General features: G+C 35.4%; 1 protein-coding gene across 5 annotated transcripts in view; it reads right to left on the bottom strand.

Annotated features, from left to right (window-relative positions):
• Positions 1–23598, bottom strand: part of LOC111059254 — a 49185-nt gene extending 25587 nt beyond the window's left edge. For 2 of the 5 annotated variants that reach the window (XM_039433319.1, XM_039433320.1), the window contains exons 1-7: positions 20117–21131; positions 18341–18412; positions 16364–16453; positions 12537–12625; positions 8910–9202; positions 3634–3767; positions 2369–2390 (exon numbers count right to left, since the gene is read on the bottom strand). In XM_039433319.1, coding sequence (XP_039289253.1) covers positions 2369–2390; positions 3634–3767; positions 8910–9202; positions 12537–12625; positions 16364–16453; positions 18341–18412; positions 20117–21128 — 1712 coding nt within the window. In that variant the 5' untranslated portion in view covers positions 21129–21131. Of the gene's footprint in view, positions 1–834; positions 857–2368; positions 2391–3633; positions 3768–8909; positions 9203–12536; positions 12626–16363; positions 16454–18340; positions 18413–20116; positions 21132–23519 lie in introns of those variants that run through there. The other 3 variants (XM_039433323.1, XM_039433324.1, XM_039433322.1) reach the window with 3 other exon arrangements.
• Positions 23599–23618: the final 20 nt, after the last annotated feature.

Genomic DNA, 23618 nt, shown 5'->3' with positions numbered 1-23618 from the left:
TACAATGTAAGTTTCAAAATAGAGATGCTCCCCATGTTATTTAAATGGAGTCACTTTTACTCCCTAGGGAGTTTTTCTGTTTTTTACTACCGAGAGCGAAAAAGTGACACTTTAGTATTAGGTTTCAGGGAGTAAGTACTTTAGACAGTAGGTGGAGCTCTGTAGCCGGCCTTAGCACAGAGTTCTTGGAAACTGAAGTTAGTTATTGAATTAGTAAGAGATTGATTTGATTGCCTTTATTAAGGGCGAAGTTAGGACCCCAGGTCCTCTCTGCCACACGACCCTTGTTGCCACTCAACAGGTTGACATTCGTAGTGTTCAAATTTCAAATGTGCTAAGAACAGCTGATGAAAATAACTTTCCATTATTTGTGTTTATTAGGTCCATCTAAATTTATCAAAACATTTCGCATAATATCAACATACTGCCATTTGAAAGTAAAAACCTAACTTCCCTCTTTAAAACATAACATTTTAGGTTATTTGGACAAATTGAAATCTAGCCGATCTGAGATCACGACCCTGTAGTGGCCGATGACGGCATTTACGCACAAACGTAAACTACTGTTTCTGTACAGTCTGGGACCTGTAGCTTTGCCTATCGGCGGAGGGTCACTAGACTACAATACTACCCGTTCAAAAACATCGAACATTTTTGAAAATGTATCTTTTCATAAGCAACAGATCCTCTTTTGTATCTTCTCAAAAGCAACGTGTTGCATCCGAGAAGATACACAAGTAAAATCCGCCTCTATACGCACCTACAGATAAAATAATAATAAACCAAATACTTAACAGGTAATGAATGTAGTCTTACATGACAGGTAATACTCACTTCATATGGTTTCTCTGATCATCTGGAATAAAAAAAAAAATTAGAAAACGTCTTGGTAGCAAGTGATTAATTTGAGAATATTAATATATTCTCATGAATATACAGGGTGATTCTTAATTATGATAAAATATTATAATACGTGAAAGTAGAGGTAAAAATAAGAAAAAAGTTCTTATAAACAATATATCCATAAACGCTTCATTAGCGAGCTATACAGGGTGAAAGATTTTGCCCGGAATTCAGTTCCTTTGGTGAAATACACCGATGCTGAATTGTTTGGGGACTAGTTTTTGAAAAACTTATGCTGGATTCATATGGAAAAATATCTGAAAAATTGAATAAAACTAGTCTGGAAGCTGTAGTGTGAGTAGTTTTTGAGAAAAAATTTGAAATATGCATAAATCATTCAACAAAGCAGATAGCACTATCTCTTTCTCGCTTTGTTCTGTTGCCAGGTCGTCTTTCAACAATGTATAATTAATAATTATTCAACAAAATATTTTATCTTAATTATGAAAAATCATTAAGATTGAACTTTGCAGCAATAACTTTCATTATAGCACTCAATTTATATTCGCAATTCAGGTATCATTAATATTACCTTTTCGATTATTGTCAGGCTTCAATGGTCATTAATGTCATTGACCTAATCTCATTTAAATTTTGTATTTCTCTAACATTTTATCACATGTTGTAATTTTCCCAAGATTTCTCAACTCAGTCTTCTTACAATAGTTTTTTGTATGTGGCCATCTGCCTATTATTATTTTATTATTATTAAATCTTATCTTGTTGACTCATTTAGTCTTTTATTGGCGTACTTACCACACTTCAAGCTATCAGTATTTTTATGCACAGAATTCAAAGATTTACTTGTAGGTATTTATACCAACTATCATTCACAGTCCACTGCCCTGACCTTGGATTCTGTCACCTTCATTAAGGGCGAAGTTAGGACCCCAGGTCCTCTCTGCCACACGACCCTTGTTGCCACTCAACAGGTTGACATTCGTAGTGTTCAAATTTCAAATGTGCTAAGAACAGCTGATGAAAATAACTTTCCATTATTTGTGTTTATTAGGTCCATCTAAATTTATCAAAACATTTCGCATAATATCAACATACTGCCATTTGAAAGTAAAAACCTAACTTCCCTCTTTAAAACATAACATTTTAGGTTATTTGGACAAATTGAAATCTAGCCGATCTGAGATCACGACCCTATAGTGGCCGATGACGGCATTTACGCACAAACGTAAATTACTGTTTCTGTACAGTCTGGGACCTGTAGCTTTGCCTATCGGTGGAGGGCCACTAGACTACAATACTACCCGTTCAAAAACATCGAACACTTTTGAAAATGTATCTTTTCATAAGCAACAGATCCTCTTTTGTATCTTCTCAAAAGCAACGTGTTGCATCCGAGAAGATACACAAGTAAAATCCGCCTCTATACGCACCTACAGATAAAATAATAATAAACCAAATACTTAACAGGTAATGAATGTAGTCTTACATGACAGGTAATACTCACTTCATATGGTTTCTCTGATCATCTGGAATAAAAAAAATAATTTAGAAAAACGTCTTGGTAGCAAGTGATTAATTTGAGAATATTAATATATTCTCATGAATATACAGAGTGATTCTTAATTATGATGAAATAATTTACCTCTACGTGATAGTAGAGGTAAAAATAAGAAAAAAGTTCTTATAAACAATATATCCATAAACGCTTCATTAGCGAGCTATACAGAGTGAAAGATTTCGCCCGGAATTCAGTTCCTCTGGTGAAATACACCGATGCTGAATGGTTTGGGGACTAGTTTTTGAAAAACTTATGCTGGATTCATATGGAAAAATATCTGAAAAATTGAATAAAACTAGTCTGGAAGCTGTAGTGTGAGTAGTTTTTGAGAAAAAATTTGAAATATGCATAAATCATTCAACAAAGCAGATAGCACTATCTCTTTCTCGTTTTGTTCTGTTGCCAGGTCATCTTTCAACAATGTATAATTAATAATTATTCAACAAAATATTTTATCTTAATTATGAAAAATCATTATGAAATTATTGAAAAATATAATTTCTTGTTTGATAGAATATAATTGATTACTTTAAACGAGAATGAACAGTTAATATTACATCAATAAACCTGTATCAGCTACCGTCTATAGAAGGCCAAGACAGAGGATCGGCAACGTTTTCTCCTAACTTTCTCAACTGCCATTATAACGTGGACCTCGCTATAGTGTGGTCCAAGAGTTATAATGGCAGTGGATAAATATAGAAGAATAGCGATGCCAATTCTCTGCATTAATTAATTATATTTCTGCACCGTCAAAAACATAATTGTCATCGTTGTGGACCTAGAAAAGGATAGTACCACCGGCTTTGTCGAATGATAGACAAGGATAGCAAAACCAAAGTTGATCAAATACTGTCATTATAACGTGGACCTCACTATATAGTACAGTAGTTGTTTTTTGTGAAGCTATGTGACGGTGGTTGACTCTCATACTGTGCCGTCTTCCACTCTCACCCGGCCAAAACAGTAATAATTATAGGCATGAGTTGACAAAAAATCTGCTCCAAATTTGGAACATTGGACCCTCTCCGAGGCTGTTCGAAAAACATGCGTTTCCTCTGCACAACTCTGTATATTGCTTCTTGTAAAGTTATTGTAACAAATAAAAATTATTGATTCTTAAACGATCTATACTACGGGATATCTTCTTATGCTATCTTTTCTCTACAATAAAGGTAAACAAGTAAGATGACAAGTGGAAATGAACTCACTATTCGGGACGGAGATAGGAACAATAACGTTGATTCCAAGAGTGCGCAGCTTTTTGGCATGTTTCGGCGAGTCTAGGTGCACATCCAGCTGTGCTTGTGTGGTGCTGGTCACATTGCATATATCGCACCTGAAGCTGTCAATCACAAACAAATACAACAATTATCACATCAGCAAACTGAAAAATAACTATGCAATTGATGTATTTATTGGCAAAATATTCAAATAAAATCATGAAATCAATTCTATACTCTATTGGGTTGTCACGTTGGAGTAAGTGATAACGCTCCGGTCTAATAATCAGGAGAACCCGAGTTCGAATCTCGACCGGAGCAAAAAGTTTTTGACCACAGCACAATCACATAGATACGGCCACCCCATCTTCCGGAGGAGACGATAAACCGTTGGTCCCGACTACCTAAAAAGTAGTCGTCAGCTCGCATCATCATCCCTCTCACTCATTACCCATGCACAAGTCTAAGAGCTTATGTGAGCATCACCCTCAGTATTTCTAATTCTACAGTCCAAAAGATAGCGGTACAAAGAAAGACTGTAATTTGAATCAGAGATGACTGGATGATTTCTAATTGGATATAGTTTAGCAAGTTTTCTTTGCCGGTAGTGCCATTTTGTAAGTTAAAATATTTATTTTATCAACCTGTATTATTTTATGGCAAATAAATGAATTTGAGATAAATCAAATCAAATCATTTATTTGCCATACAATAAATACATATTCAAAACATAATAAAAGAAAATACTTAAGTATAAAATAATTAAAATAAAAATTAAGCATAAATAATACCAAAATCATAAATATTGCTATAGTGAGGTTCACGTTATAATTGCAGTAGAGAAAGATAGGAGAACATTGTTGCCGATTGTCACTGCCTTCTATAGAGGATAGCTGATACCGGTATAACTGATGTAATATCAACTGTTCATTCTTGTTTAAAATGATCAATTATAATTTCTGCAACAAGAAAATATATTTTCCATTGATTGAATAAATAGATTTTCATAATTGAGATTAAATAATTCGTCAATTAATTATATTTCTACATTGTTAAAACACGCAATGTCTGGCAATGTTATAGAGCTAGAAAAGGATAACGCTATCTGATTTTTCTAATGATAGCCAAGGATAGTAACACCAAATACTGCCATTATAATGTGGACCTCACTATAATACAATCAGTGAATGGATTCTAAAACTGTCAATCAGAGAAAGACAACAATATTATCACATCAGCAAACTGAAAAATAACTACGCAATTGATGTATTTATTGGCAAAATATTCAAATAAAATCATGAAATCAATTTGAAACTATTCTGAGAGGCAAAGCACATAGAAATATGTTTCACCATTATCATAAAGCTTTATTATCATGAAGCTCATACTAGACTTAAAATACTTATTTAAAATAGGTTGTCTGGAATAATTTTCAATTGAAAGCACCACTTGCTTTGTTCAAATTCACCACCACCTTCATCAGTTTTGTACTTTATCTACCAATCTATAGTCAATTCAATTCAAATTCTTTATTAGCAATTACATTCTTTACATCACATTTTACAGTATGTAGAGAATTTCTGCTTTGTCAATATACATATTAGAATCAACATAATCAATTACAGTCAATAAATTAATCACAAATGATAGAAAAATTCTAGAATTAGAACTAAAACACACACTGGAGGCCTTTAATAAGTTAATTAACTACTTAGATAGGGCTACTTGTTGAATCCAACTATTATTGAATCAAATAGCTTGTATTAATGGGTTGGATCTCAGGAAGAGAAGAAGTCCGTGCAAACCTTAGGTCTAGATCAAGCGTTTTTCAGGTGCGAACCCAATCAGCCAATCGGAGAGCCTCCTGCCCTGCCGACTCTAATGAAGCAGCCGTCTGAAAACGCCTGAAAAAACGCTTGATATGGTCTGGCCCTTACTTTGCAGCACGGGGCCATCACATTACCATTCCTGACGGTCAGAGTTGATAGAAGGTTCCACTTGCGGTGGTTCGGAGTACACCTCAAACTATGGGTCCACAAATCACAAGCTTATGTGGGCATCATCCTAAACGAAACCCTCACCGTGAATGTCGCTGCTACATTCAAATATAATTCCCATAGGTTCTAATGGGATTATTCATACTCGTTCGGCCGGCCTCAGTGTGAATAGTCCTATTTGAACTCATAAGAATTATATTTTTACCTTCACTACTGTGTGGGAATCCAGTGTAAGCCGTAACACATACCCGCACCTTAAATACACTGATTTACTGTCACTGATTAACTATATTCTCACTGTTCACTGTCACTACTGTCAAGTTCTATTGATTCACACTTTATTACAAGTTACAACACAATGAAAAATTACCAAAAGTAAACTTCATTTTATTACACCACTACTATAGTGAGGTCCACGTTATAATGGCAGTGGAGAAGATAGGAGAGCAACATTGCCGATCCTGTGTCTTGTCAATGCCTTTCTACAGACGGTAGCTGATACAGGTTTATTGGTGTAATATTAACTGCTCATTCTCGTTTAAAATAATCAATTATATTTTATAGCAAGAAATTATATTTTTCAATAATGAATTTTCAAGATTAAGATGAAATATTTTGTTAAATTTTAAATTCTACTTTGTTAGAAGACGATCTGGCAGAAGAGCAAAGCGAAATAGAGATTGTGACATCCACTTTGTTGAATGATAGACAAGGATAGCAATGCCATTGCTGCCATTATCAAACACTGCCATTATAACGTGGACCTCTCTATAGTTTCAACTCTTCAAGAGCCATTTTCAAATGGACGAGAAGAATGAATATTACAAGGTTCGTATTATTGGTTATTATTAATATTACAATTAGTTCATGAGCGAGTTACATAAAACTACCAACTTCGTAAGACAAGACAAAAATTGTCCTACATGAAATAAATTAACACACATTTGAAATAAGGTAACAGGACTGAAATATCAATCTGTATTTCAATTTCACACACAATATTACAATACAAAGCAACACCAATAAACAATTATAAATCTAACCTTCAAAACAAATTTATCATATTTTACTAAAATATGTACATCATCATCCATCATGGACTAGGCTTGTAAAGCCTGTTCCGGTGTCCAACGCTTCCTCGGTCGTCCGACGTCTCTTCTCCCATCCAACTTCAACTTCCAAGCTTGTATATTTTACTAAAATATGTACAATATACTAAAATATAGGATCGATTTCTCAAGTCCTATGTCGATTCGCGCAAACTGCCCAAGCGTGTAAAGGGCATAACCAAAGAGGTAGGTAGCTGCCATGGCCGCTGGAATGCCGCATCTCGATGTGAGTGGAACTATATTTGAGTTCTCGGTCTCATGCCCGGTATATAAAACGTTGAACCCTGATTTAACTCTAGGCGAACAACTTCTGCTTCAAACAGTCTATACCTGGGTCAGATGTGTAACTCAATTACGTTTAGCTTCCACACTTTCGATGTATTTATTTGTAGACGATAAAAGTATTTTGATAGACTGCACTGAATTGTGCCCAATCTGTAATTTGCGAGAAGACGAAACAGAGTCACAATTCTTAGTGCGCTGCCCAATGTATGCAGACGCAAGGAGGCAATATACTTACAAATATATTCAAAATGTAGTCAATGTCGAAGACCAATTAATGGTACTATTGTCAAATTTTAGCACAGAAAAAATTAAAAACTTACATAGCTATACACGAAGTGCGGTTAGAATTAGGGAATTAATAATGGACACAACAGGTTGAAGATTTTTCAAGTTGAAATGCCAGATAATTAAATTGTTTGTTTTTATTGTCACTTCTATTATTAGGCCTGTTTTGATGCACTATTTTTGTTTTATCGTCATATTGTTATGGATAATTAAAATGAGCTTAATATTAGCTAATATCTATTGATATGTTAAGCAATTATTTTAATAGCATGTAAAAATTCAAAATTTGTAAGACAGTTGAAATGAAATATTAGTATTATTATCTATCGATGTGTTATCTATTGATATGTTATGCAATTATTTGAATAGCATGTAAAAAGTTAAAATATTGTTAATGTAAGAGCAACTCTTTGTATGAGCTAACGCTTTAAAAAAATAAACTTATTTATTTATTTGGGTTCTCGCCCGCTTCAGCCAAGATGCAGGGCCGACAGATTCACGTTGAATGTGGGGGGGAACCCGCCAAGTGCGGCTTTGATGAGCCAACTGAAGAGGTCGACGCAGCAGCCATTAGCGCCTCAAGGGGACAAGCTGATGGAGTGGTTCGGCTACCGGCAGTGGGCCAACATCACCAACCCGACCTACGATGTCGGGTTCGTGACCAACATGGCCTACCACTTTGACGTGATCAGCAAGGCCAACAACGAGTTTCCCGACAACGAAGGCCTTCCCTTGCGTCCAGTTTCTGCGCGCCATCAAAACGCCTGAGGGAGATGTGCCTTGGCGTTCATATCCTACATTCAGAATGTCTATCAAAAGATGTTGAACGAGGGTTGATTCTAAATGCCGACATTTTAATATTATTGAATTAAAGTCAATTTTCAATCTTTAGCTGCTCCTAAAATACAAAACGCGTCCCGTAGCTTGACCTCGGTGACTATGGAATGGCAAATAGACATGGTATGTTCTTGGTGTAAAGTTCACGGCTTTGCAAAAACATCAGCTTCAGAGACCCTAGAGCCATAGAAGGCTCTAATAATAATGCCGCGGTGCGAACACGACGTCCAAACTTGGGCTCGAAATGCTGTAAATTTAGAATATGCACGGGAAAATCAGCAGCAAGAAGATAATATGCCATTCAATTTCCCAGCAAGCTGCATTCAACTCTATCTAAAAATACAAACTGCTGTACAACTAACTAAGCACATAGGAAGTCCATATTGAGATATAAAATACTGATTGTTGGATAATTTTCATAAAAATATAGTGCATCAGATTAAGCTAAGACAAAGCACACCTGAGGAGGCGCGGCTTGGTGATACAAAGTGTTGATCTTATGGAGATTGCCTTATCACACCGTTCCACGCCATGTCCGATTCAGTGTGTGTGAGTTCTTCCATTCAAACCAATATAAGCAAGAAGCATCTTGATGCAAAATGCCGCATCGCTCCTCCTAAGGTGTGTATCCAGCTTAAGTTTGTCATGAGATGCATTAACTATTTGGCGGTACGAAGTTCACCGGGCCAGCTAGCTCATCAATAGTTTTCAATAATGATAAGAGTGTGCACCATAAGTGAATTCTACTTACTGCACGATTTCGTGGTACTTCCTGATCGCGATATTAGTCAATTTATTGACCATGAGTCTCTCGTGGGGTTTGGAGTCGTAATGATCGTAGGCCATGTCGGCATTAGAGAACGGCTTCATGCAGACGTAGCAGAACGCCTCATCTTCCTCGTATTCATAGGCCTTGGGTCGATTCTCCCACTTCTCCTCATCAGCTCGCAACTCCTGGTACCACTCTGTCAGCCAATCGTGCACATTATCCCAGTGCATTGGGCTGCCCCAGTGAGGCTCCATATATTTCGCTTCTTGTGGCGCCTGTAACACGTCCACCAAAACCTCCAAACATTTGGCCACGTTCACCAGTTATCTATACTATAATATTAAAAACAAGAGCCCTGAATTCATAAATTTAAAAAAGAAGAGACCTGGCTTATACATGTAGGGAGTAGAGAATACACGAATGACGCATCATTACGTCTGAACTACTGGACTGATCAACTTGAAATTTCGCATATAGGTTCCTAATTTACCAAGGATGGTTAAAGACCTATTTTCAGTTCTTCAAGATTACATTAATTCAAGTTTTAAGCTTGTCAAGCTATTAATTAGACCCTTGCGGGGCACGGGTTACCTGCAAGTAATATCATAAAGAAAACAACTGGTATATACCGGTAAGGGATAGGAAATACACGAATGACGCATCATCACGTCTGGACTGATTAACTTGAGACTTTGCATAGACTATAGGTTATTTACCTAATTTACCGAGGATATTTATAGGCCTATTTTCAGTACGTCAAGTTTTCAGTTTGTCATGCTTCCAGTTTGTTATACTTTGCTCGAGAGTGGTCATGGATAAAGTCGTGTATTCAATGGTTTTATCTTCAATCTTCTTATTCTACTTCTATCTATATATTCTTCTTCTATATTATATCATAGAGGAACAATATCGTAAGTAGATATCCTATGGTATAGGGCGTTTATGTCGCAACTTTTACTGTTATCTCAAGCCCATTACTGTCGACTATTGTCGATTTTTACTGTTTTGACCGGGTAAGAGTGAATGAACGGCACAATATCAGAGTCAAGCCGATGACTGTCGATTTTTACTGTTTTGACCTGGTAAGAGTGTATGAACGGCACAATATGAGAGACTACGTGCGTCATAAAGCTTCACGGGAAACAACTACGTGGACTATCGGCTTGAGATAACAGTAAAAGTTGCGACATAAACGCCCTATGCCATGGGATATCTACTTATGCTATTGTTTCTCTATGATTATATTTAGTTTAGACTAAATATAAAGAAAGGAATAGGTTTATAAATATACGGGATAAAATTAACATGCTTGACGCATCATCACGTCTGAACTTCTAAACTTGCGATTTTACATGAATTTTCTAAATTCACTGATTTATTATCAATTAATTCTAATTTAAATATTAAAATTTATTCACTAGAGATATTTAGTGTTTTGTCTAATCAAACACAATTATTTTAAAAAAAAGAATGATATATAATAAGAGACTCACTAGCTAAACCGGTAGCCAGGCACTTTTAACTGATGCCATTCTAGGCCTTAATTTTAAATTAATACTAGTGTTGAAACTAGACAAAATACTCACTTCATAGGATCCAATAATTAAAATCACTGATAAAATGAATTAATAAATCACTTTCTCATGAAGTGATTTATTAATAGATTTCATGCACATACACAGCACAAATTTAATAGGCTTAAGGGAATGCATATTTTTTCTCACTCTTAGTAATGAAAATATTTCATCTCTAAACGTGAGAGAAAATATAAAGAAAGGGATAGCCTAGGCTTATAAAATTAACATGCTTGACGCACCATCACAACTGAACTACTAAACTTGCGATTTTACATGAATTTTCTAAATTCATGTAAAAGAACATGAATTCAGAAAATCCATGAATCATCATCAAGTCATCATCATTGAATCATTGATTAATAGAATTCACGATTTTGAACACGACAAAAATTGATCTTGACCTTAACTTTGACTTTGACCTTGAGGTTAGTCTAAATTCTGGTGCAGGGTGTGCCAGAACCGACATTTTATATCGACTATAACGAATGCATCAAATATTTTTTCTCACTTTTAGAGTTGAAAATATTATTTCATCTCTAAACGTAAGAGGAAATATTTCCCCTAACATCCCAAAAATATTTCTATTACCCTCGAAGAATCCACTCAATTTTACACTTCAACAAATTACACGAAAATTGAAACCTATTTCAAGGAAATATATTTTTTAATTAAATGATAAATTTTCATGATTGAGATTAAATATTGTGTCAATTATATTTGCCGGCCAGGATAGCCGAGACGACTAAGGCGTTGCACCCTTCAGTCGCGGGTTCGAATCCCGCCAAATCCCATCGAATAGACATGGAAGTTTGATCATCTCATCAAATCACCCTCACACTTACCCACGCACAAGCAAAAAACTTATGTAGGCATCATCCGCAATAAAAAATTATATTTTCACTTTCCTAAAACACGATTTAGCAACGTTTCAGAGCTAGGATATCTTATTATGATAGCGCATCTGCTTTGTCGAATGATAGACAAGGATAAGAACACCTTGTCAATCAAATACTGACTTTAAACGCAAACCTAACTATAATTATATTATAAAATCTAGGAAAAAGACTCGACTATTCCTCTCCTGAAATTAGATATAGTTCAAAAACAGGTTAGGTTCAATGTGGATTGCCACACAACAGTGCACATATATAATTCCCATAGGTTCTAATGAGATAATTCATGCTCGCTCGGCCGGGCTGAGTGGGATAGACCAATTATAACTCGTGGCAATTATATTTTCCTACAGTTACGTTGAAAAGTGGCCATTGCTGCACTGATTACAGAACGCAAAGAATCACTTTTCCGCTCTAGTGCGGGAAAAATTTTTCTGCACTCCAGATTTGCAACATGGCAACGCAAAATACTTAGTAGGTTATATGGAGCAACAGTGCAGCAAAATCAAAATGAAGTTGGTAACAGTGACTGCTGTGGCTGCTATAGTGAGCAGAGGTGCAACCAAGCACAACGCGCTAATTATTATTCATTATATATTATAACCAAGGTCAACGAGGACTTTAGGATTTTAGGATTAAGGTTTTTATCAATAATAAAATTACACAGAAAAACATTTGATGGATTTCAGGCAATTTTACCCATAATTACCCAATTTTCATATTCAATGGTAACTGTAGGAAAAACTTAATGTGAAATACGTGCGCAAAGTTCCTCTGCTGCACTCAACAAACCATTCCGCCCTCGCCTACGGCTCGGGCGTAAACGTTTCTTTCGGTGCAGCAAACTGTCACTTTGCGCACTAGTTGCACAAATAACTATTCTACTGTTCACAATCACTGTTGTGTAGTACTCCAGCTTTACTTTCCACCTTGCAACCAAATTCGAGTGAAAGCAATTTTGCTGGAAAAGATTTCAAGAGGTTAGGAAGGTAGCGACAAATACTAGCTTACAACAAAGATGCAGTCTTTGAAAATTATGTGATTACTAGTTAAGTGTTGTGAGGTTGAAAAACCACCTCAATTTCATTGAAAACAGAGTGGAGTTTCATTGAAAATCGAGTAAAGTTTTGAGTAATTACCTTGGAACCGACCAAGCCGCATAAGGCACACGACAGGTGTGTTACTAACTTGTCGAACTCGGGTGGCAGTGGACTTTCAGCAAGACGAGCTGAAAAATGTTTATTATTAGTTAGCGAGTTATTTTTTTAAATTAAACAAGTGACATCAATAACAATAGTAATAAATCATAGGTGTTTGAATCAATAGTTATATCTGATGGGATGTTTTGTTGATGTACTGTATTTTGTTGTATTGTTGATGTAAACAATAGAAATCTGGTGTGGCGCACTCACACAACTTTCCTTGCCGTTATGAAAATTGATCACCTGACGCTAGTGTTCCCGCGAATCTCAAGTCTACTATTCAAAGATTTGAGCCAGCTGATGAAAGGGCAATAACGCTGAAGACACACGAGGTGTGCTATCTCTTCATAGTGAATCATTTAATAGAATCAACAGTTGCCAACAGTTTGCAATTGAATAATAAAATTTTCTCGAATTTCGAGCTTATTTTTAATTTTAGGTGAAAATGTTACTGAACATTAGTTGTAGAGATTCTCATGCTGAATCTTTTCCACTCGATTTTTTTGCTTAAATTTTATCTGAAGCCTGATAATTGGGAATCTAAAATGAAACTTTGCATAGATGGGGCGGAGCTCCTGAAATTTTTACAGATATGGGACTTGTGGCAGTTGATAGAGCTTATCGATGACTATTTTAGGTATAACTTCAATCAAAATCGTTGGAGCCGTTTTCGAGAAAATCGCGAAAACCCCTGTTTTTGACAACATTTCCGCCATTTTAGCCGCCATCTTGAATCGCATTTGATCGAAATTGTTCGTGTCGGATCCTTATATTGTAAGGACCTTACGTTCCAAATTTCAAGTCATTCCGTTAATTGGGAGATGAGATATCGTGTACACAGACGCACATACACTCACACACACACACACACACACACACACACACACACACACACACACACACACACATACAGACCAATACCCAAAAACCACTTTTTTGGACTCAGGGGACATTGAAACGTATAGAAATTTAGAAATTGGGGCACCTTAATTTTTTTCGGAAAGCAATACTTTCCTTACCTATGGTAATAGGGCAAGGAAAGTAAAAATTGAAACTTGAATAAGGTCTTCTTCTTTTTCTTCTTCTTACAGTACACGTCCCGTAGCTCTGACTCCGTGACTTTGAATCGCCTTATAGGCAAGGAATGGTTCGCGGGGTAATATTCACGTCTTTGCAAAAACATCAGGCTTCTTCATGAATGAGAGAGTTGCAACGCATCACCAACAATGGAAAGAGCATGTTGAACGAATGTCAGCTGGAAGGCTGTGTTGTGGTAAAAAGACGTAACTCCAAAAAGCTCCGTGTGTATCTTTTCGGATGCAACACGTTGCTTATGAGAAGATACAAAAGAGCATCTGTTGCTTATGGAAATATAGAAACATTTTCAAAAATGTTCGATGTTTTTGAACGGGTAGTATTGTATGTAATAAGGGGAATATGGTAATATATTGTATGTAATATGTATAATATGTATGTAGTATGTAATATATTGTAATATGGGGAATATTGAGAGGTTTGAATTGTAGTTTTTTTTGTGCCTTTCTTTCAGGTTGTTGAACTGATCAAAAATGAACTAAATTTTCCAATATTTTCTAGTGAACCTTGTTTTTGACTGTTAAAGAATTTATTCATGCACAAAGTAAGCACCTAAATTTTGTGTTGCCATAAAAGATTTGCTAGCTTGCTTCTTATCCATTCAAATTATTGTAGTCTTCTAGCATTCCCATAGTATTGGCTTGAATTTCGTAATGAAATTAATGCAAACGTATTTAGAAATGTAGTTGAACCGTGCGACCCCACGACGTTTTAACCTGAAATTAGGCCGGGCGCTCCACGTGTTTTCTTGAAAATTGGAAAATTTGAGTGGAAGAGCGGCAGTTCTAATCGTGTCGTCACCACGCGAAGATGTAGTCATAGAACAAGTCTCGGCCTCTAAATTAGGCTTCGGCCTATTTAGATGGAAATATCCTTATTTTCATTTTGTATAAATTAAACGCATGTAGTCTGAGAATTAGTACCGTAGTTAAAAAGTAAACGTGAGTGTTTGTGAGTGCCGATTTATTTGTTAAATTTCGATTCCATGGTGAGTGCCAAAATTATTTTATTAAGCTCGAATAGATTGACCAGATAAATTGACCGAGGCCCTAAATTTATTGTAGAGTGAGTTAGCAAATTCTTGTCTAAATATCAATTATGAATCATTGCGATTAAGTCTTAATTTGAGAAATATTATTTGGAATTTTTTCAAAGTGAATTTGAAACAAGTAATTGAATAAATAACCGGAGTGGTTACAGTGAAGATTATGATTCGATGTAACAAAATTTCAAACATGACCGATAATTGTATATTTGAATAAAACTAATAAATTAATATCAGTAGCATTTCTACATTTTTTTTTTATTTTACGTTCCTGGCTCGTGATAAGTTACTTGTTGCTAAAACAGGTGTTGTTAAACAATAGTGAAGATCTTGGCATTTGTATGAACGAATCCATCCAAAGCTCCCAACTGTTCAAATAGTTTAAACAGGTTAATAGTTGAGTAGAGATTTTAAGAGCAATTATTATATTTTTCCTTGTTACAAAATAGGGTGCTAACAAAGTCCCCCCTCCCACCGTTACAGATGATGTCAGGTGTGGGGAAGTGTTATAGATACCTCCACCCATTACAGTATTGTAGTCTAGTGGGCCTCCGTCGATAGGCAAAGCTACAGGGCCCGGCCTGTATGGCGCACCGTCATGTGTTCACATGTCATACAATGCATGAACAATATACCAGCACAGAGAAAGAAAAAACGATTAACAATTATGTATTAAATCAAGCTCCATGGTACCGTACCAGGTTAATTCCTGTGCCTTGTGAAGCTCTGTAACCTTCCAGACAGAATAAAAATTTAAACCGGTAACAAAGTAATGAAAAATTCAATAATGATATGGTTGGAAAGAGGGAGAAATTTCCAATAAGATTCCTATAATTTGTTCCTTTGACATTTTTTATCTTTTTTGAGCGTTGAAAGTTGAAGAAATTACATTTTTTGTCGAGTTTAATTTCAAACAGTTTTTCTCCATTTCTTTTCAGGATAATAATATAATTACAAGAATGGAAAACTTAGCTATTTTATAAGCCTTCGAATGATTGAAAGCTTGAAAATTTCAATATCAAAGTTTGCAAATATCCAAGGTAAGCACCCTAGAAAGTATTTATTACTTTGGTATTAAAATTTTCCCAAAAGGTTCACACTTATTCGAAAGTTGATATAATTTGGGGAAGTTTTTCCATTATTGAAAATATATCGTTACCCTGAAAAAATCAAGAAAAACTGTTTGAAATTTGGCATTGAACTCGACAAACTAATGCACTTTTTTCAACGCTCATAAAAAGGTTCAAAACGTCGAAGATGAAGACGAAATGAATCTTATTGGAAATTACTTCTTTTTCCCCACCGTATCCTTACAATTAGGTTTTGACTGATAGTTTTATAGTTATTGACGTTTTAATGACGGAAAGTAGGTATATTTCAAAAATATCGATAGATCTCGAAAGCCAAGGTCGATATAAGATAATTCTACTGGACTCTGCATAGAGCAACCCTTGTTGCAAATTCCATATATAAGCTACGGTCTTCGGCTGTTACACCTTTCGTGGGACATTCTGTATTAATTATTCTAATTTATTTCTCAAGAGATACTTGATAAAAGAAAATGGTTCGCAACTTGTCTTTGAAGTTGAAAAATTATACATTAGAAAAAGCACAGGTAGCCTACCTTGCAATGAGATCAACTTGTTCCTTATTTCGTCCGAGTTGTCTAGCGCATCCAATCTTTTAGTTCCCGGTAAAACGGGAATAGGAGCTTCTGAAAATTATAATGTTTTATTAGAAATACATGATACAATAAATAATTCTTGAGTAAATAAATCTAAATCCTAATTAGAATCTGCAAAATAAGTAAAATAGAACTTCTAAAATTCAAGTTGAAGGGACCAATCGTTTACTACGAATTATAGAGGGTACGAAATTATAGAGGCTATGGTTATAGAGGACAAAGATTGATTGATTGATTGAATACTTTATTTATGTAGATTACAATATATACTGGCTTATACACTTATATACAATAGCTTACAATACAGCAAAATTATAGATGAATTTACATAATATAGACTAAGAAAACAATTATTGAACTGTATATGATATGAAAAAGCAATTTGTAATATAATAACTATAGATAATAATTATATTGTTATGCATCTACATAAATTGGCGGAGCTTTGGACATATCAATGTCCATTCTTCGGAAAGAATATTAAAAATATCCTCCCCACAAACCCTCTACCAAAATTAGTTCTTCTCTCCCAAGAGTGGGAGAAGAAGAAGGAAGCTAATTATGGATGATGATAAAGAGATTATTCGAATTATAGAATGCTGAATATTATAGATAAGAATTGAAAATAATATAAAAATAGTTATAAACTTGAAACATTCAAAAATATTGTCTGATTTTATAAATTGTAAGGGCCGGTTTCTGAGCTCGGGATTTAGCGAGTTCTAGACTTTAAACAGCTGGAGTCAGAAAATTGGCTTTCCGGAACGGGGCGTATTCGTAGTCCAGGTTGAAATTAAATTTCGAAAAACTAGAAAATTGAACACAAAATAAAATAAAGTTTCAGCTATTTTGAATCATTTAGGAATGTTCCATTTCGTCAAGGAAAACGTTTCCAATTATTATAGAAATTAAAAAATGAAGATTTATTTTGCTGCAACTATTTACTGCGACTAGGCCCCATTTTGGAAAGCCAATTTTCTGACTCGAGCTGTTTAAAGTCTAGAACTTACCTAAATCCCGATCACTGAAACCGGCCCTAAATGAAAAATGTTCAGAATTATTGACAGATTTTTGAATATTGAATCAACTAATTTTTTATTCAATTTCAAGTTTTTGATCGCATGGTATTTATTTCTGTTAGAGTAGTGACAATACTTGAAAATACTAATTAATCAATAACAAAACTCATAACTGATATTCACGAATTCTTCACGCTGACATCCAATACTGTCCTGAAATGAACAAAATACTTTGACAATAATATTGTCTGGCAATCTATGCAATTTCCAGTTGATGACCTCATGTCTGGAGAATCAGTTAGCGATAGCATAGTGCACTGTAATTATCTTCTTCAATGATGTAAAAATACGAATTATAGAGAGTTTTCACAAACAAAACTACGACTTAACGAGGTTAACGATAAGCCAACGCTCGATTATCGAGAAGACCAATATACATTGCTTCACCACGAATTATAGACATTCTACTGTAATACAGAAATAGCTGACTAATTAAATGATGAGGATTATAAAATAACAAAGCATAGGCTACTAAGTTTAGAATTAATTGTAAAAATAGATTCATTGATATATAAACACATTATATAGGGACAAGCCACATGAAGCATTTTTCAGTCGGCATGAAGCTCTCCAATTGACTGATTGGGTTGACTGAATCTGAAATTTCTCCAGACAAGCTAGGCACAGGCGAATGTAAGCTTTTAAAATAACAGTTTCTGATATGCTGCATTACATGTAGATAGATATCTATATTGATGTTATTGATAACTCTGGATGTATTTATTTTTGCATTCAAGAAATTACAAGAGTTGTTGGCGAACTAGAGACAGAACGACCCTACTTGACTCATAATTTGATTGAATAAATAATTAATACAGAAAAATGAAAATTAACTCACCTTCTGCTTCACTTTTACGCCGTTTGTAAGGTTTTTTCCCGTTATCCTCTTGACTTGAGAGGCGTTTCTTATCTGCAAATATAATTTAAAGTTTAATCGTTTTTACAAAATACAAAAAGGTAAATAATAATCATTGTGATACACTACTAAAAGTAGGTACATATTGCTTCATTATTTAAATTTGTTTATTTAATAATTATCATTGTGATACACTACTAAAAGTAGGTACATATTGCTTCATTATTTAAATTTGTTTATATTTAATTGGCATTTACATTACATATTATTTATATTCAAGACAACTCAACACTGTAAGTTTTATAGATTTCTTCAATAATAAAATATAAAAGCACTATTTTCTATAGTTCCATAGAAATAAATTTATTCAATTGAGATTCAGCTCAATATACTTTTTTGATAATCTGTTGTTGTATGTAAATAAAATACCAGATTCATTAAAAACGAAATAATCTTAATGCAAAAACACACCTAATTTTCACATCGAAACAATATTAATTAGTTTGTTTCATAGCTCAAGTAAGAAATTTTTAGGCTCAACTCACACTTACGTGACTCAGGTCGAGAAGAGACTCGACTCTAGTCCAGCGCATGTGTTTCCAAATGGTGACACTCAGACCAGTCGATTCTAGCCTCCGCGACGTTACCACTTGAAAACACATGCTCTCGACTAAAGTAGACTCTTCCCGACCTGAGTCGCGTAAGTGTGAGTTGATCCTTACTGTACTTCTTAATTATCTGATGTTTACGAGATATGTAAGAGGGAGAGACTATCACTGAACATATTTTATTTGAGTAACAAATCATTCCCGATGACTGTGCACACCATTATTTGCAAACATTTTTTATAGAGTACACTATCAAGATGGAATAAGCGGTTTCAAACTGTTTGAAATTTGGCTTTGAACTCTACGAATTTTTCAACTTGATGAAATGAGGCGCTCATAAAAAGTTCAAAAACGTCAAATTTTAAGAATCTTATTGATAATTTCTTCCTCTTCTCAACCATATCCTTTGAATTATATATTGACTGATAGTTTCTAGTTATTGATGCTTTTAAAAAATATCGAAAAATCGACAAATATTAAAAACTATCTCGATATGAAAAATGTTGCTAGACAAATTTTATTACAAATTCTAAGTAGAATCTATGAAACAGTCTTCGGCTGTTACACCTGTCGTGGGACACCCTGTATCTTTATGCTTTAATGTAGTAGCATATATATTCATTTTTAAGCTTATTTTGTTTTTGGCGAATTAATAAATACTAAATTTAAAATAATAATTGACCGAGCGAAGTGAGATCTAAGATTCAAGTCGACGGTTTGGCATTTAGACTCTTAATGTTTAAATGTTTATATGTTGCGCATTTACGGCGAAAGGCAGTAATAGATTTTCATGAAATTTGACAGGTATGTTCCTTTTTTAATTGCGCGTCGACGTATATACAAGGTTTTTGGAAATTTTACACTTCAAAGATAATATAAAAGGAAAAAGGAACCTCCTTCATACGCTAATATTAGAGTAAAAATCAGACTATAGAATTATTCATCATAAATCAGCTGACAAGTGATCACACAGATGTGTGGAGAAGCCAGTCTATTGCTGTATTTCCATAAGGTCTAAAGTTTCAATCAGGTACTTGTGGATGAGAATACTGCGTGAGGTCTACTGTTCACAGGACTACTAGTAATAATAAATTTATGAGGTAAGTTTAGAAGATAAGTAATAAGTAGATTTAGTGAACTGGTACTGTACCTTTTGAAGCATCTCCAGATTGCCCATCTTGTCCTAGCAATTTTCTTGCAATTGGCCCATATCCTTCAGAACTGCTGAGGCCTTGAGCAGCATATGCACCGGAAGTGCTGGGGGCTCGTCTAACGTATCCACCGGAACTGCTGGGGCCTTGAGTATCATATGCACCGGAGCTGCTGGGGCCTAAGGCAGCATATGCACCGGTAGTGCTGGGGCCTTGGTAAGCATATGCACCGGAACTGCTGGGGCCTGGAGCAGCATATGCACCGGAACTGCTGGGGCCTTGAGTAACATATGCACCGGAAGTGCTGGGGGTTCGTCTAACGTATTCCCCGGAACTGCTGGGGACTTGAGCAGCATATGCACCGGAAGTGCTGGGGCCTTGGTAAGCATATGCACCGGAACTGCTGGGGCCTGGAGCAGCATATGCACCGGAACTGCTGGGGCCTTGAGTAACATATGCACCGGAAGTGCTGGGGGCTCGTCTAACGTATTCCCCGGAACTGCTGGGGACTTGAGCAGCATATGCACCGGAAGTGCTGGGGGCTCGTCTAACGTATTCCCCGGAACTGCTGGGGACTTGAGCAGCATATGCACCGGAAGTGCTGGGGGCTCGTCTAACGTATTCCCCGGAACTGCTGGGGACTTGAGCAGCATATGCACCGGAACTGCTGGGGCCTTGAGTAACATATGCACCGGAAGTGCTGGGGGCTCGTCTAACATATTCCCCGGAACTGCTGGGGCCTTGAGCAGCATATGCACCGGAAGTGCTAAGGCCTTGGTAAGCATATGCACCGGAATTGCTGGGGCCTTGAGTACCATAAGCACCGGAAGTGCTGGGGGCTCGTCTAACGTATGCACCGGAACTGCTGGGGCCTTGAGTATCATATGCACCGGAAGTACTAGGACCTCGTCTACTGTATCCACCGGAATGGTTGTAATCGATAACTTGTTCCCCCCGCCTGTCTCCAGGCTGGGCATCCAAATTATAGTGCCCAGGCCAATTGGACTGCATGCTCTGAAAAATCAAAGTTCACTTCTCATTAAAAATTTTATTCAAAAGATCACTAAATAAGCCAGAAAGGCATAGTTTATCAAGATTAACAAGTTTATTGAGTTCAGATCATAGAGAAAAGATAGTATAAGAGATACCATGGTATAAGGTGTTTATATTAACTCAAGCCAATATTCCTAGTAGTTGATTTTCTGAAGCTATGTGTCGCTGGTAGTCTCTCATACTGTGGCGTTCTTAAGGTGCGTACAGATTTACGCGCCGCGAACATGAGCAATTCACTCTTAATCAGCTGATGCCAAGCTTTTTATATCTGTATCTTACCGTTTCTGTAAAAATACAGATATAGTCAGCTGATTAAAAGTGAATTGCTCATGTTCGCGGCGCGTATATCTGTACGCACCTTTAGACTCTCACGCCAACAAAACGGTAATACTAGACATAAGTCGACAGTAATCGGCTTGAGTTAACAAAAAATCGGTTTGAAATTTGCAACATAAAACGACCTATACAATGGGATATCTATATCTTCTTATGCCATCTTTTCTCTATTGTTGAGATACTGTTTTTGGTGAGATGTAGTGGAAATATTCTATACTAGCTTCCTTACAAGTACAGATTCCTTCTACAAGGACAGCGGTGATACTTTATTCAAAGTAAGGGCATATCTATCGGGAATATTGGTATAAGGTTTCTTCAAGTTAAAATTGGAAGCACTTACTTTTTAGCTTGCTGGTCATCTTCAGACTCAATTCTCGGAGTTTCAACATGCCAAAACGCTTGCACCGCTAAAAAGTAAGTTTTTCCACTTCAGTGTGTTTTTCAATTTATAGTAGAGAAGAAGATTGATTTACAACACAATAAGCCTTCTACTTATAGTTTGTCAGTTGATAATCTCAATAAACTTAAGGAATCTTGAATATTGTAAGATGACTAATACTGAAGATGACACCATATGTATTGAAACATGTTTGTAATTTTACAATTAATTCTTGACATTTTTAGACAACTATTCTAGTTGTCATCAAGTTTATTAAGATTATCAACGGACAGATTATAATTAAAAACTTTATTGTGTTGTGAATCCATTTTATTTTCCAATATTAATGTTAACTTCAATTGAAAAACACTTTCGAATTGGAAACACATGTTGTAGCACTGACGGCGTTTCGACCTGTTGAAACTCTGAGAATTGAGTCCCACCGGAAAGCGATTTTAAAATCATGAATCATATTCAGAGGAAGACTCAAGCGGTCACCCTCCAATTGGAGAAGCAGGCGCATGATTATATAAGCGATAGCTTATTAGCGCGACTAAATAAGTGCACTAATGAGTCAAACCGCTACCGGTACATAATCTTATTACGGTATTTTATAGTCAGCTTAAACCTCATATCAAAACACCTACAGCTTTAATGTTCAAAACTTATATCCTGGTTGTATAAGAAAAACCAATGAAATGCTTCAACAGATATTACATTATTCACATTTTTGGAACCAATGGACAATGACTAAACTCTGAATAAAACCAGTTGAGACTTGGTCAAAATAATATTATGTGTTAAATTTTCAAATTAACAACAAAAAAACTCTAAAATATGTTTACAAATTGAATATATTACACAATTCAATGGGGCGAGGGGCTAGCATAAAAAATTGGAATTTTGCACATTTCAGCAAAACGAATGTTTTGTTCACCGTAAGGCTAGGCGAACACCAATTATTAGTCAAGACAAGATCAGACACGTTCAGTCACAATACTTTACATAGTTGCTTATGAAAACATGTCTAATTACAATGAGTAATCAGTGTAAGTTTCGTCATAAGCAACTATGTGATGTATTGTGACTAAACGTGTCGGATCATGTTTTGTCTTGACTAACTTGTGAGTGCCTAGCCAAATAGGCAGCTTTACCTAACCTCACTTTTGTTGTTTTACAACAGCATCAAGGTACTAAAGTAAAAAAATTACAAGCTATAAAATGTTTGATATTGATGAATAAAATATCATGTATCTTCAATAAATTATGAATGAATAAATTTGTTTGATTTGATAAGAAGTAGGATTGATTAGTTTACCATTCAAAAACTTAGTCAAAGGGTAGGTCTAAGTTACAGTATATTTAATTATCAATGTTGTATTAAAATTTCAACAATTTAGTAATGACTAAAAACTTGAAATATAATTATTATTTTGTATTATTTTAATACTGCAATAAATTTTTATGTTGGAAAAGAAAGGAAACCTAGCAAAACATGCTTTGTAGCCGGTGTTTAAATTTAACCTTTCTTTCACAACTATGTAAAAGGAAATATATTTAAAAAAGCATAACTATGAAATGTTTAAAGTATATCAGAAGGATAATTCTAATGAGAGAAACTAAAATTTATTTACCATATTAAAATTTTAAAAGGAAAAGCCAGATAAAACAACGAAAACAAACGACACACTCAGATCACTCACACCCATGAAGTCGTAGAGACACTGTCACTG

Source organism: Nilaparvata lugens, chromosome 7, assembly GCF_014356525.2.
Source record: "Nilaparvata lugens isolate BPH chromosome 7, ASM1435652v1, whole genome shotgun sequence".
Taxonomy (NCBI): Eukaryota; Metazoa; Arthropoda; class Insecta; order Hemiptera; family Delphacidae; genus Nilaparvata; species Nilaparvata lugens.
Note: the sequence above shows the minus strand (reverse complement) of the source record. Positions and strands in the feature narration are given on the sequence as shown.